The following is a 15,119-nucleotide window of genomic DNA, read 5'->3' as shown; positions in this document are numbered from 1 at the left end:
ATACACTCTCTTAAATTAGTGCCTCTTCACCATATTTTTATTTCTATTCAGTTGATAGAGACCCATATGAAGGAAGCCTCAAGCATGACACCATCTACCTCCTTTCTGGACTTGGTGCGTACACCTGGCATCCGCAGGATCTCTTGCTGCCTTATGTTTCTTTGGTAAGTGGTTATGAATTGGCACCGCTGCTTTGTAAGCGGAGTGGGCTGAAGGGGATGAAAACATTGTGATTGTGCAGAACCATTGAAAGTTATGACCATCTTAAAGATCCAGCTGATAATGCTCTTAGTCAGCCATTCCATAGGAAAAGCCTTTCTGTCTCCATGTCCCAGCCATTCATGAACTTGACCAACTATGGGTTTGTATATTTTTGTATAGCATTTATTTGTATATTTGTATATTTGATATGACTTACAATATGCAAAGCAACAGAATACTGTATGAAAAGTGGTGGCCTCGATGTTACAAGGTAGGTGGCAATAACAAATCAAAGGAGGTAGGCAGGAGAAGAGGATTCCAAAGGGTCAGGGAGCGGAGAGAGGTGGTTGGTGGGTAAAAACTACGTGGGTAAGATACTATATGATGAGAGGTTCTTTCATCTGCTTTTGGAAGAGATGGCAGGTGAGTAACTGTCAGATCTGGGCTAGAAGATTGTTCCAGGTGTCCAGGGTATAACATAAGGGTTGCTGGTTGTTTTTCTCCATCTTGCATCTCATGATGCTGAATGCTGCTGTTCTGGAGGTGAAAGGAACCACCACATATTGTGTTCAGATTTGTAAATGATGCAGCATGTTTTGAAGATAATGCTTACTAACAGGTATGGCCACTGGGTTTCTCTGAGAGCTGATGTGATCTTCCCAAGCCTTTGGAGATCCTTGCCTAGATGGGCCCTGCATGGAAGATGTTTTTAAGAGTGGTGAGGTAGAATTCTGCCACATCTTCCAGCAGGACACTGCCTCCATGAAGGTGCAAGAGAACCAGAGCTGGTGCAGTAGTTCTTAAATCAGCCTTTTTCAGCTGTGCTATTTAAAGCAGCAATAGCAGGTGCAATCCAGTGGTTATTTTCTATGTGATGTGGATCTTAAGCTGATAGAAGTGAAAGTCTGAACGTCACCTGTCTGGATGATTAGTCAGTTGGGATTTAGGGTTATGTAAATTTTAAATTTAGACAAGTTGTGTTTTTTATGTTTAGTATCAGGTGTGATGAAGATAAATTTGGTAGAGTGCTGGGCTGGAGGTAACCTTTAGAAACCAAAGTTTGAACGTTAGCAAGACAGTGCAACAGATTTAAGGATGAAACGTTCAGGTAAAGTTGTCTGCTCTATCACACACTGGTGTATCTTAATGTCCTAGCCTGCTAGCAGGACTCCAAACAGATCCCACGTAGGGGTTGATGACCACCTGATAGAAAACTGATGCTTGTAGTAACCCTCAGGTTACAGGGATGCTTTCCCATCCAGAGGTTTCCATCTAGACAAGCTGGGCTTTGTTCATTAGGGAATATGAGGACAGAAGTTACTTCTGTTTGTGATATGGAATGAAATTGAATGGAAGCCATGTTTGTAGGCTGAATCCAGTGTGGTGGTCTCAGATTATGAAATTGATCTTGTGACGCTGGGTGGTTATGGCCTTTCCAATGAGAGAGAAGAAAGGTGAATGATCTTTAGCTTGCAAGGCTATCTGGGTCCAGGGTGGGCTCTGTTAATATGGCTAGTATTTGCCCCATCTCAAGTGTGTTGAAGTAGATGCCTTGAGTGAGTGACCTGCTGATGATCTCCAGAAATCAGGCAGCATGGGAGGTCATAGTGTTGTCACTGATCTCTTTTCTTATGGATGCTGAGAAGATGTTATCACCATGTGATGTCACTTTCAGAGATTATTGGATGGCAGATAGATAATATGAGTAGAGGATGTCAAGGGTTGTCCATTCTGTTGCATTTCCAAAGAACGTTTGAGGGGGTGAAGTTAGGTAGGTCAGAATTTCTGATGTGCTGCTTGGTTTTGTGAACCTTATTAGAAATAAAACAAATTTATGGCAGTGCATTTCTTTGTAGGGTGGACTGGAGGAGCAGTTAAATTTGGATATGTATAGTATTCGAGTGTTGTTGATGAAAGTCATGCTTCTGTTGATGACGTTATTGATCTAGATAGTATAGTAGGTAGAATGGGCTACAGGAAAAAATATTTTTGTGTGGAAGTAAGCTTTTTCAGTAGCTGTAGGTCTTCTTGGTACTTGGGGTGTTTCATTTTCTGTGATCGAGTTTGACTGATGCATGTGCTTCAGTCATTGTCAGTAGGGCATAGTTGAAGATACAGAAGAGAGTTTTAGTGTTGGAGAAGAACTTTGTGGTGGTGGATGGTGTCAAGTGGCTTTTATGCTGTCTGTTGGCAGTAGAGTTATTGAGTCAAGTGATGATCTTTTGAGGAGCTTCTTTGGTTTATATTGTCTAGAATATGTGGATGACAATTTGTGAAGTTGAAAAGTGATGTGTGATACATATGTTTTCTGATCAATCCACTTGTTTTGAAGGATATCCTGTGAGGATGTTTATGTTGAAGACGTTGAAGTCCTGTGTGTTTAATTTGGTGTGCTTTGGGAGCATGTGTATGATGGTCCTAATCATAAAGAGTAAAGAGGCTTTGATAGTCCTGGGTGCAGCATTTCCTGGAAGATTGTAAGATTGACAGTTTAACATCACAGAAAAAGCTTTTTGGTGTAGGAGATGGAGATTTTTGTGAGTGGGGTTAATAAATTGTGAAGGAAGTTGAGACTGGTTCAAGGTTGTCGTAGATAAGATGGAGTGTGAGAGTCAGAGTTGTTGTCAAAGGGAAGTGACAGGAGAAGAATTCAAATAAGATGAATGTGGATGTTGAGATCATGGAGCAAAGCTATGGTAACCAATACAGTACTACTTCCTTCCTTGTCTGGTCTGTTGTTTTACTGGGTGTTGTAGCCCTGTGGGTTCAGGACATAAAGGAAGTGCTTGGTTGGGGAGAACCATGTGTGGTAATCAAGTCTGAAACATCTCATTCATGCAGGAAGGTATAGAGTATGTTTGCAACATGCTGTATTGTGTGAGTTCTGCTTGTTTTCTGGAAGTGGTTGTGAGGGGAATATTGATGAAGAGGGTGTACTTCAGTATGGTGTGTGTCTGCATTGGTGCATATTGATTTAGATAATGTGTTGGCATGTTGTTTGTAGCACCTGATATGCTTGGTGTGTCCGGTTGGATAAGTGATTGTGTAGTGAGAGGCAGGCTTAGCCCTTACCATGCTCTACTGAGGCACAAAAGCAGATACTTTTGTACTTGTTCACCTTGAGCTGAAGTTGCCCTTGCATTGTATGTCTGGGGGAAAGAGAGGTAGAAGGAAGAGACGAGTGCTGCTAAGGCAGGGTAAGACTTTTATTTCCTGCTTTGTTGCTTCCAGTGAATGGTGTTGGATTAGACTTGACTCTTTATAATCCTACTTCTTGCCGGGACTCCCTGTGCCCATCTAGACTTGAAGTCAAATTATTACATTCATAATCCACTCCAGTAACCTCATCTGCTATCCTCTGCACTTTTTGTGAGAGGATAAAACCAGATCACTTATATAAAGGACTCATTTAAAAGTTGTATAATTTTGTTGTTGTATCCATAGCTATCCAAATGTACACCTACTTTTAGAAGAATTCTCCATCCCTTACAGAGCAGACGTGTTCAATAAACCCCCTTCATTCCTTCATCCTCAGGTTCTCAACCAGCTTGGGCTTCTATGCCTTGGCCATGGATTTACAGAACTTTGGCCTCAGCCTCTTTCTGGTCCAAGTCTGTTTCGGCACCTTCGACATCTTCGCTACACAAGCATCTATTTCAGCCATGGATTTCTTCGGCCGGCGGCTGTCCCTTTCCTTCAGTCTTCTCATAGCAGGACTTCTGATCATTGCCAACATATTTGTGCCACAAGGTTAGTCTTCAACTTGTTACTCACCCACTCCACACCACTGATTTTTCAAAAAATGTCATCAAAAATATTCTTGTTTATTGCACAGGATTCCATGGCCTATAGTGGAACAAGATCACTCCCAGCTCTCTGTGCATAATGTTAGAATTCTGTTTTGCCATTTCTCCTCAGAATCATAGTATGGTTTTAGGGGACGGCACCATTAGCTTGAAGGGCATCCCTCATCATTATTATCATGATACTCTTTGTTTCCTAACACTGATTAAATCTAATAGCACATCACCTTCATCTGCTTTCAGAATTTAGATCTGATATTACCTAACAGCAGTTTGCAAAAACATAATGGTCCGGATTCACAAATGTAAACATACACTGTTGTATAAGTTTACATTTCTTTGCTATTCAAAAAGGTATTTTACTAGTACTATCTTTACGACTACAGAGTCTCAGCACATAAAAAGATACAGAAAAGTGTAAGCTTACCTTGTGAATCAGGTCCTATATTTGAAAGCAGTGATTAAACCTTGTGCAGAATAACTTTAACATACATGGGCAAAGAAAGCAGGTCATGTTTTGACCTCCAGCCTTTTGCTTTGTTAATGCTGGTTGTGCAATGTTTTTTTACTAAACTTTGTTGTTGGAGAATCCATCAGGTCGTCCTGATTCCAAAAAGAAAAGATATTAGCTAAATGCACAAACATGCATTTAGTCTCAAAAATAACACGTTGACATTTTAGTTCCTGACACCTAAGGGCACTACTTTGTGTGTGGATGTGCTCAGGGATATTTTAAGGATTATGTGGGCAAAACATGTTTTGGGGCCTACTGCTCAGAACAACTGTGAATTTAGTATGCTTTTCAGGCTCATTCACACTCTTGGCAACTATAGTCAGATCACTGACAACCCTTTCCCTTGGCCAGCCCACATCTGGGCTCCACCGTGGAGCAAACAGTCTGTCTCAGTACCAAAGAAGCAGAAAGACTAGTGGTCTGAACAAGCCTGCTGCATGTGATGCAGTGGACTGTCTCACCATTTGGGCCTGTGCATATGAAGAGTGTTTTTTGTTTGCTGAACTTTAGGCCCTGCTCCTTGAGTAACGGACAATGAGTCAGGTGGCACTGGGCTCTGATTGCACCAGCCGCTTCACATTAACTCTGCAGTCATGGAGAGAGCAAATAATACTGCCACTGGCCGACGCCCACACTACCTCCCTGGTGCGGGTCATGACCAGTCACACCGAGGATTTCTTTATTTTTTTTTAATCCCCTGGAGACACAGAAGCTTTTCCGTGTCTCCCCCCGCCCGCCCCTTTGTGACATCACCTAAACGGCCTTCCCCACGTTCAGGAAGGCCTCATAAGAGAGGGGAGACTCTCCCCTTTCTTACGAGGCCTTCCTGAAAGTGTTTCCTGGCCCCCGATCGCAGCACAGCTGCGATCGGGGGCCAGAAAACACCACTAGACACCAGGGATTTCACTTGAGGGGGTCGGCCCCCTCGGAAAACGGGTGGGTGTCCCCTGGGGGGAGGCGCAATCACTTTCGATCGCGCCCCCTCACCCCCCCCGGGGCAAAATTTTATTAAAAAAATAAATAAAAATAAAAAAAAAATGGACAGGGGGTCGCCCGTGGGCAGGGCGACCCCCTGTGGGGGCAATATTTATTTTTGTAGTTGTAGGGTTTCGCTGGGGGCTATTTTGGCCCCCAAGGAAACCATACAACAACTAAAAAAAATATAGATCTATATATATAAATCTATATATATAGATATATCTATAGATATCTATGCAGATAGATATATCTATATAGAGATAGATCTATATATATATATATGTGTGTATATATATATATATATATATATATATATATATATATATATAACTTTTTGTCAATTTTGTCACTACATGTGTGGTTTCCCTGGAGGCTGCGATCGGCCCCCAGGAAAACCAGACCCACATATAAAAGTGATCTATATATATATATATATATATATATATATATATATATATATATATATATTTGCCACCAGTTGTCCTGTAGTTGCAGCTTGCGTCTTCAAAGCAATGCACATACTTCAACTGACGCATTTCAGCTGTAGCTTTTAGGCACCAATAAAAAAGTCAAGAAAGTATTGTGATTATGTTTCTGCTACAAAAGGATCAGACTTTTGTCTAGTGGCAGTTTTAGTGCGATAAAGAAGCGCAGAAGGTTTATATGCCTACTGCAAAGAGCAAATCTGTATTTTATGTCAATAGCTGAGTACATTAGTAAAGTCAGCCATTACCTGCGCTATAATACAAATGAAATGTATGTGCGGGGTGGGGGGTGGCTATGGAGAGATATAGGGCACTTTTGCTGGGTGGTAATGAGGGAATCCGAGGGGGAGGGAGTGGGAGCACCAATAATGATTGTTGGACTGGGCGCAGGAGGTGCTAAAGACTGTGACGAACGGTATGTGAGAAGGTTTTTTTTTAGTGTCTTTAAAGAACGTTCTGATTGAGGGAAGAAGCGCAGGTAAGGTGGCCTCTACTGTTGCACGTATCTCACACACACCATCAATTTTGTGACTGTCTACGTAGGCTACTGTTTTAGAGCAACAGTTTAGCCAATAGCAGAGATGGCATCTTGATGGATGACTGCTGTCGTCACTCGGGTTATAGAGGACAGCTCTGACATGAGATCAGAGACTGAGACATCAGATACTGAGACAGCATCTGAGGGATAGGACGATGGCGCAGACTCTGAGAGTGATTTTTCAGTCGGAGGAGTCCCATTCGATAACTCCTCTTTCAGTAAATTATGAGGGAGGTGATGAGGACAGTCCTGCTGTCCCTTCGCAAGCACAGTCTGTGCAACGGGGTAATAGTGGGTTAGCCCAATCCAGAGAGCAGGTGAATGCGGCGGCAAGCAGAGAGAGAGAGAGAGTGCTCTCTTGGGAGCTCCCCAATTTAGTTCAGCCCCAAATTCCATTGCCCAAATCGTATTGTGGAGACATCAAAATTATCTATCACAAAACAAACTGGTTTTGTAAGGCAGGCACCTCTGTTTTTGGCCCTGGGCTCGGCGGCCATATAGAGAAACATACTAAACCCAAACATTTCTGGAAACTAGACATCTGGGGGAGTCCACAGAGGTGTGACTTGTGTGGATTCCCCAAAGTTTTCTTACCCAGAATACCCTGCAAAGCTGAAATGTTGAATAAAAACTCTATTTTTCTCGCATTTCTGTCACACAAACTACAGGAATATGCTCGGATCCACAAAATTCCTACCACCCAGTGATTCCTCACCTGTCCTGATAAAAACACTACCCCACTTGAGTGCCTATACCTAGTGCCTGCGTCAGGAATGGAATACCCCAGGGTCAACAGCTGCCTCATGTAAGGACCAACATTGACCGTTGTGTGATCTATTCCTGTTGTGGGCACCAGGCCTACCCACGCAAGTGAGGTATCATTTTTATCAGGAGACTTGGGGGAATGCTGGGTGGAAGGAATTTTGTGGCTCCTCTCAGATTCCAGAACATTCTGTCACTGAAATGAGAGGAAAAAAGTGTTTTTTGGGCCAAATTTTGAGGTTTGCAAAGGATTCTGGGTAACATAACCTGGTCAGAGCCCCACAAGTCACCCCATCTTGGATTCCCCTAGGTGTCTAGTTTTCAAAATTGCGCTGGTTTGCTAGGTTTCCCCAGGTGCCGGCTGAGCTAGAGGCCAAAATCCACAGGTAGGCACTTTGTAAAAAACACCTCTGTTTTCTGTGAAAAAATTTAATGTGTCCACGTTGTGTTTTGGGCCATTTCCTTTCGTGGGCGCTAGGCCTACCCACACAAGTGAGGTACATTTTTATCGGGAGACTTGGGGGAACGCTGGGTGGAAGGAAATTTGTGGCTCTTCTCAGATTCCAGAACTTTCTGTCATCAAAATGTGAGGAAAAAGTGTTTTTTTGGCCAAATTTTGAGGTTTGCAAAGGATTCTGGGTAACAGAACCTGGTGAGAGCCCCACAAGTCAGCTCATCCTGGATTCCCCTAGGTGTCTAGTTTTCAAAAATGCACAGGTTTGGTAGACTTCCCTAGGTGCCGGCTGAGCTAGAGGCCAACATCTACAGCTAGGCACTTTGCAAAAAACACGTCAGATTTCAATGTAAAAATGTGATGTGTCCATGTTGCGTTTCCTGTCGCGAGCATTAGGCCTACCCACGCAAGTGAGGTACCATTTTTATCTGGAGACTTGGGGGAACACAGAATAGCAAAACAAGTGTTATTGCCCCTTGTCTTTCTCTACATTTTTTCCTTCCAAATATAAGACAGTGTGAAAAAAAGACGTCTATTTGAGAAATGGCCTGTGATTCACATGCTAGTATGTGCACCCCGGAATTCAGAGATGTGCAAATAACCACTGCTTCTCAACACCTTATTTTATGCCCATTTTGAAAATACAAAGGTTTTCTTGATACCTATTTTTCGCTCTTTATATTTCAGCAAATGAATTGCTACATACCCGGTATAGAATGAAAACCCATTGCAAGGTGCCCCTCATTTATTGGTCTGGGTACCTAGGGATCTTGATGACCTACAAGCCCTATATATCCTCGCAACCAGAAGAGTCCAGCAGATGTAACGGTATATTGATTTAAAAAATCTGACATTGCAGGAAAAAGTTACAGAGTAAAACGTGGCGAAAAATGGCTGTTTGTTTCAGCTCACTTTCAATTTTGTTTTATTTCAGCTGTTATTTTCTGTAGGAAAACCTTGTAGGATCTACACAACTGACCCCTTGCTGAATTCAGAATTTTGTCTACTTTTTAGAAATGTTTAGCTTTCTGGGATCCAGCATTGGTTTCACACCCATTCCTGTCACTAACTGGAAGGAGGCTGAAAGCACCAAAAATAGTAAAAATGGGGTATGTCCCAGTAAAATGCCAAAATTGTGTAGAAAAATGTGGTTTTATGATTCAAGTCTGCCCGTTTCTGAAAGGTGGGAAGATGGTGATTTTAGCACCAGAAACCCTTTGTTGATGCCATTTTCAGGGGAAAAACCACAAGCCTTCTTCGGCAGCCCTTTTTTCCCATTTAAAAAAAAAAAAACGAAATTTTCTCTGTATTTTGGCTATTTTATTGGTCTCCTCCAGGGAAACCACAAACTCTGGGTACCATTAGAATCCCTAGGATGTTGGAAAAAAAGGACGCAAATTTGGCGTGGATAGCTTATGTGGACAAAAAGTTATGAAGGCCTAAGCGCAAACTTCCCCAAATAGCCAAAAAAGGGCTCAGCACTGGGGGGGGGGAGGCCCAGCAACTAAGAGGTTAAAAGGTTAGAGCGCTTGCTTAATCTAACAAGATCAAATGTTTGTTGGGCATATTACATTTTTTGATTTTAGCTCAGATAAACAGACAAATATATACAATATTTTAATAATTTAATTATATTTAAATATATCCTCTTTACATTTGGTTCCATTATATATTTTTTCCAGTGTATTTAAACATGTTACCAATTCTGCAATATTAAAATAGATGACTGCTGCTTCCATCAGTTATACAATATCAATCGTATACATTGTCAGGCATACCCTATACTAGCAAAGTTAGAATCCGATGGTGGACGTGGCTGATGGCTGACGTATTAATTATAGACAGTGCAGTGGTAAGTGTGGTCTGTACCTACCTTTTCTGCATCCGTGGTCCCACTTTGGGCATGATACTCTGTACCTACTTTTTCTGGCATCCGTGTTCCCACATTGGTTATGATGGCCAGTGTTTAGGGTATCTGTTGTCTAAGCGTCCATGGACAACATTTCTATCATGTTGGCAAAAAGTTTTTTTGTATGTCAGTTGACTCCCAACTCTCAAGTGTAGCAGACCTCCTCAACTTTTATTACTCGTTTTCTTCTGCTGGAACCCAACATGACTGAAGGTGACAATGGCCTCCAACGTCACTCCTGAGGAGTGGGATGTCCTTACAAAGGGGGCCCTGGCCCACTGGCCAACTACAGCCAGCTGTGTGGGCAAGAAGAGAGTCAGGTAAGCTCTATGCATGAAATGCACTTCAATTTATATTCTGTTTATTACTAAAACGATTGTGACTTCACAGTTCTCACATCCCCCTTAAGAGTAATGTTACATAAGACGTTAATGCACTACTTTGTGATTTACTCACAACCTAATGCAAAATCACATTTAATTGTACCTTCTGTATCTAAAGTGTATATATGGAGACCAGATAAATCATAATTTTTCACAGAAATGTAAGAAACTGAGCGCCCTAGGTGACCACCCAACTTATAACAGTATGTCTATTTTTTGTACATAATATACTCCACTAACAATAATTGCTTAATAAAATTCTACATTTAAATGTTGAGACAAAATATTAAACCAGTAGTATGTTCTGTTTCTATTCAAAGGTCTGGCATTGGTGAAGGCGCGCAAAATCGCTCTTTGGCATTATGGAGGTTGTGTAGTCAACAAGGGTGACAGAATGTACCATCCATAGTGACAGTAGGCATATCATGTTTTAAGGCAAAGGTTTTTTAATATTATACATGTTTTAGTACATTGATGTTAAAGCCAAAGGAGCCGACTGTGGAATTTAACTGAGCAACTGTTAAGTCAATGGCGATCGTGCCTTTAAACAATTCACAGTTCCTTTGACTTTGTCAGAAATGTCTTCTTTTGTGGACAGGGCACTCCCTGACATTTTGAACAAAACCATCTTAAGTTACTTTTGGCAGTATAGTTACTCCATCACAATGTGACATTTAAATCATAGCCGCAAATAGAAGTCTTACACTGTAGAAGGCACTAGCACTACAATGGACAGCCGATCCATCAAATTATCATGGAGTAACTTGTCTTAAAAAAAGCAACAAGTGCCCCTGAATATGGACCCTATTGCCATCACACAATTCTGAGTGATGTTCATGGTAGAAGTAACATAGACGTTTCTAAACAATAAAATAAAAATAAAAGCATTATTCGTAAGTTGTTTGACAGTGTATTGTCTCAGATGGTAATGCATATCTCATCCACCAGATAAAGTTTTACATTGCATTTCACACACTTGAAATACGATGGATGGTATTTTCTTCAAAGTTGTGAAGCTCCTCAAACAAAATGTCGATCCCCACCAATTTATGTTAGTAAAAACAAAACATATATTGACATAAGTATGCTAGATTACTTGATTGGTTTAAGTAAACTTCATTGTTAATGTTTTTTATTATTCTCTTTTCTTACTCACCGCAGGCCACTCCCGACAGCAAGAAGATGATCTGGTGAGCCACTGCAGGCAAGTGCACCAGCAGGGGGTCTTTAAGTGCCTCAGCATCCACTGCAGGTAATGATGATAGGTCCTTCGGGCTCATAGAGTTAACCAAACCGGGAAGATTCTTCCAGCAAAAAATATGGCTGCAACTGTCACTGAACCCCAAGATGCGGATCATTCTGACAGTGTCCCACCCTGACTTAGATGAGGACCTCAAAGCCATGGTACAGTGACAAGAGGATGAGATATTCACCATAAACAATTATGCATATTGTTCTTAACCATTTGTTCAATTTTCCAACTTTCAATATAACATCACAGTCTTGATGACTTGATTTAGAGATTTAGGAAGTGGTTATAAACACCATGGTTATCCTCTCCAGCGTATTAATAATGCCATTGGATATACACACTTTTAGTTGAAATAGTAGTTATTTGTTTTGCATAGTTATTAAAAACAACCTTTGCATACAATAAAACTGTATGAAAAAGTGCAACAACAGCCCGAACAGTTCCACTGCACCACAACATTATGCTAAGAAGGACAATATCAAAACTAAGAGATACTTCCAGAAGTAAGAACAGGAGTTGGGGAAATGGCACAGTCATTGAGTTTTTGACCTACTCTAGGGTGACCAGGTGTCCTAGATTTGCCAGGACAGTTCTGTTTTTTCACCAGCTGTCCCAGTAGATTCCAGGAAATTTAGCTCATGTCCTGGTTTTTTAGTGACAGTCGCCTGAAAACGGTGGGAGGTGATTTTGTTGTTTTCCAAAGCTGCGATACTTGGCAGGTGTTATCAGAAAGCAATTTAATTAACAGACATTATACCAGCTTTAAAAATTGTGTTTTATGTTCTTACTTCCTCTTCTGTAATTCTGTGCTGGTGAGATGTCAATCTGTGTGCTCTGTTTAAGTAAAATTGTAGTCCTTCTACTATTTTTGTCGAATATCCTGGTTTTTGGCTTTAAAATTCTGGTCACCCTATGCAATCCTATTACAAATTTGTTTAAACAACTGTTCAGAATAATGTTAGTGGGACTAAAACAAGCGATCACCTCCTGTCTACATGATCAAAAACCACGTTGGTTAAAAGTACTCTTAAAAAAGGTCCTCCTTTCAATTTAGACACTTGGACAAATACAGAATAAGGGCCTCATTTACTACATTTTGACCCAGGGAAGTTCTGCAAGCCTTTTTGCTGCACCGCCCTGTGTCAAAACAAAAGGGCCGGAATGTGCCTTATCTAAAAGAGATGATAAATTCCTGTCCCTGTCCCTTGCACTGACGCAAAAATTACTGACTTGTTCCACTGCAGGCACCCATGCACCATTGTGCAGGGGTGCCTGCGTTGCAGGGATGATTGTTTATGTCCAGGAAGGGACATCTTCCTGCATACAAACAATCATTAATGGTGTTTTCCTCTTTCTATGTGTGCTGCTGGATGCAGCACACATAGAAAGAGGACAAAACAGGAAGAAACAATGTTATTTCTCCTTGTTGCACCACTTTATTGCCACCCCTGAGGTGACGTAGGAATCTGCCACATTCCCATACTTGTAAATCTGGAAATGCATCAGATTCAATCAGATTCCATGGGTGTTGCATGGTAACACCCACAGCAACACGCATGGAATGCCCCTTTCATGTGGAGTTATGCTTGAAAGGGGTTGTTGGAGTGTGTCTTTTAAAATCATTATTAACATGAAAAGCTTGCAATATATTGTGTAATGAAGCTGCATAGAAAATGTGTTAACATAGAAAATAATGCACGCATTTGAAATGTGCCCACGGGGAGGGGCTACCAATGTATACGAAGACTAATGAAACTTATTAATGATGAATTAATTATGTACTAATGTTTTTAATTTATATTAGCAAATCATAATTAGAGACATGTATTAGGGTGTTGTTAACTAAATTACTAGGTCTAGATGTTTTTCCTAAATGCTGTTTTCCTGAAGGACACAACTCTGTACTTTTTCAGAAACTAGAGATGTGTGTGTAGCCGTAGTAAATTCTTTTTCATGGGACCCGACTTGCTCAAGGAGACATTCTTGCTGAATGCAACAGTGTAATTCGTAACAGGTGCAAGGCTGCCTGGAGTAGGAGAAACCAATGGGACTACTGACTGGAGCGTAAAGTGTAACTTTTCTTACCTGACATTCCAACCGATGAAGACGTCAATAATACGAGCCAATCAACGACATGAGAACTGTGGTTTGTGGAAAATTCTAGTGAGGTGTGTGAAGAATTATTGGACAGAGATAATGATGCACCAAATATTATCCAATGGGGAATTAAGGGCTTGTTCGACAGTTTTGATTTAACCGCATAACCCGAGGAGAAATCAGCCATTATTCGGACATTCCACTTGAAGCCATATATAGCCATTATTCTTTTGAGACTTTGCCGTTTATCCTTCCTGATACTTTAACCATCCTCTATCCACGTCCTTACTGATACTTACTTCTCCTCCATATGAGGGAAGAGCCTTATTCTTTAGCTATGCCATACTGAGACTTTGCCCTGTCCCATCTTTGCTGATGGTGAATCGACTGATGTCCTGAGGACAAAGCCTGACGCTGTATGCTGATTCGTTGGATGGGTAACTATCTGATGATAATTGTAATTGTCTGTTTGCCTTTCCTCTCTAGGTACAGACTGCTCTTTTGATAGAGGCCATAGTTAGATGTTTTCTAAATTTGAGTTTTCTAAATTGTTTTGCATGAAGCCCAACATGCTGATGCTAATTCGAGGTTAGTTAAGGTGTTCACTAACATCTGATGCAAATAGACAAATGACTGAGTTCTTGCCTTGTTGAATCTTGCACTCTGAGACTTTGCTATACTGTTCTTATTAATGATGTGTTAATGCTGAATGAATATCCTCGATGTATTGATTAATTGTGTTCTAATTATAAATCTGAAGAGTTACAAATGAGATTGATTGCTAATGAGATTAACGGGGTTAATATTGGATTGTAACTAATAGGGAAATACATATTCTAACTCTTTCCTTGAGTTTGCCTCCCTGCTAAGATATAAGGACTTTGTCCAGAAAGCCTATTCTGATAACTGTCTTTTCTCCCAAGAATCTTTCTGTAAGCCTTTTTTGTACTTCGAAAATTTATTTGAAGCATGAGATTATGTGTGTGTTGACGCAGCATTCTCATTGGTTTGTTGAGTTTCTCTTTGCTACTAATCATGAGGTGGACGTTGCTTTCTTTCTTGACCCTTGAGGATCAGTTACAGGTCTAGATGGTGTAGTCCGCTTGTGGGGCAAAGATTTGTTTAATGAAAGGTTAGTGAACAATTTCGATAGAGACTGTGCTTAGGTTCCTCCTATGAGCCGCACTGCAGAGTTTTCAGTAACCTCTATTGTATACTCAGAACATTTTATTTGCTGATGTATGGGGCATTTAACATTAAGCACAATATTTTGTGGCCAGTGATCGCATTCCACTTTTTTCTCAATATGGAATGATTTCATTGATAGGAATAAAAGCAGGGTGAACATTGTAAAGTCAACAGTGGAGTGCACATTTGACGAATGGTAAGTCCATACAGGAGGGGCATCCTTCTATTACCTTCGGCTTAGTGCTCTCACGCCTACGGCTTTGATATTGTTTACATGCGAGTCTGCCTTTGAGTCTTCTTGCCTGTTGTTCCTTCCAGGCTGGTGAGCAATGGACCATTAATGATCCTGCAGGATTAAATAATCATCATGGGGGAAGGTCAGCAGCAAGTTCATATTCAAGTCCCCCCTAACTATGATGTCAGTATGAGGTCGATCTTATATCCTACTTGAGAGCAATGTAGACAATGTCTGTGAAAAACCTGCAGTCTGGATGAATATTTATATATTGATTTATATATTGATGGTCCCCTAATACCTGCCCTGACCCAGGCATT

At 41.0% G+C, this 15,119-nt stretch overlaps 1 protein-coding gene across 1 annotated transcript in view; it reads left to right on the top strand.

Moving 5' to 3' along the window:
- The window catches only part of LOC138260013 (solute carrier family 22 member 20-like), a 407,633-nt gene that overhangs the window by 301,281 nt on the left and 91,233 nt on the right, over positions 1-15,119 (top strand). Inside the window, exons 6-7 of the mRNA XM_069208073.1 lie at positions 52-164; positions 3,737-3,951. Coding sequence (XP_069064174.1) covers positions 52-164; positions 3,737-3,951 — 328 coding nt within the window. The remainder of the gene's footprint in view (positions 1-51; positions 165-3,736; positions 3,952-15,119) is intronic.

The sequence above is a fragment of the Pleurodeles waltl genome, chromosome 9, assembly GCF_031143425.1.
Source record: "Pleurodeles waltl isolate 20211129_DDA chromosome 9, aPleWal1.hap1.20221129, whole genome shotgun sequence".
NCBI classification, from domain to species: domain Eukaryota; kingdom Metazoa; phylum Chordata; class Amphibia; order Caudata; family Salamandridae; genus Pleurodeles; species Pleurodeles waltl.
Note: the sequence above shows the minus strand (reverse complement) of the source record. Positions and strands in the feature narration are given on the sequence as shown.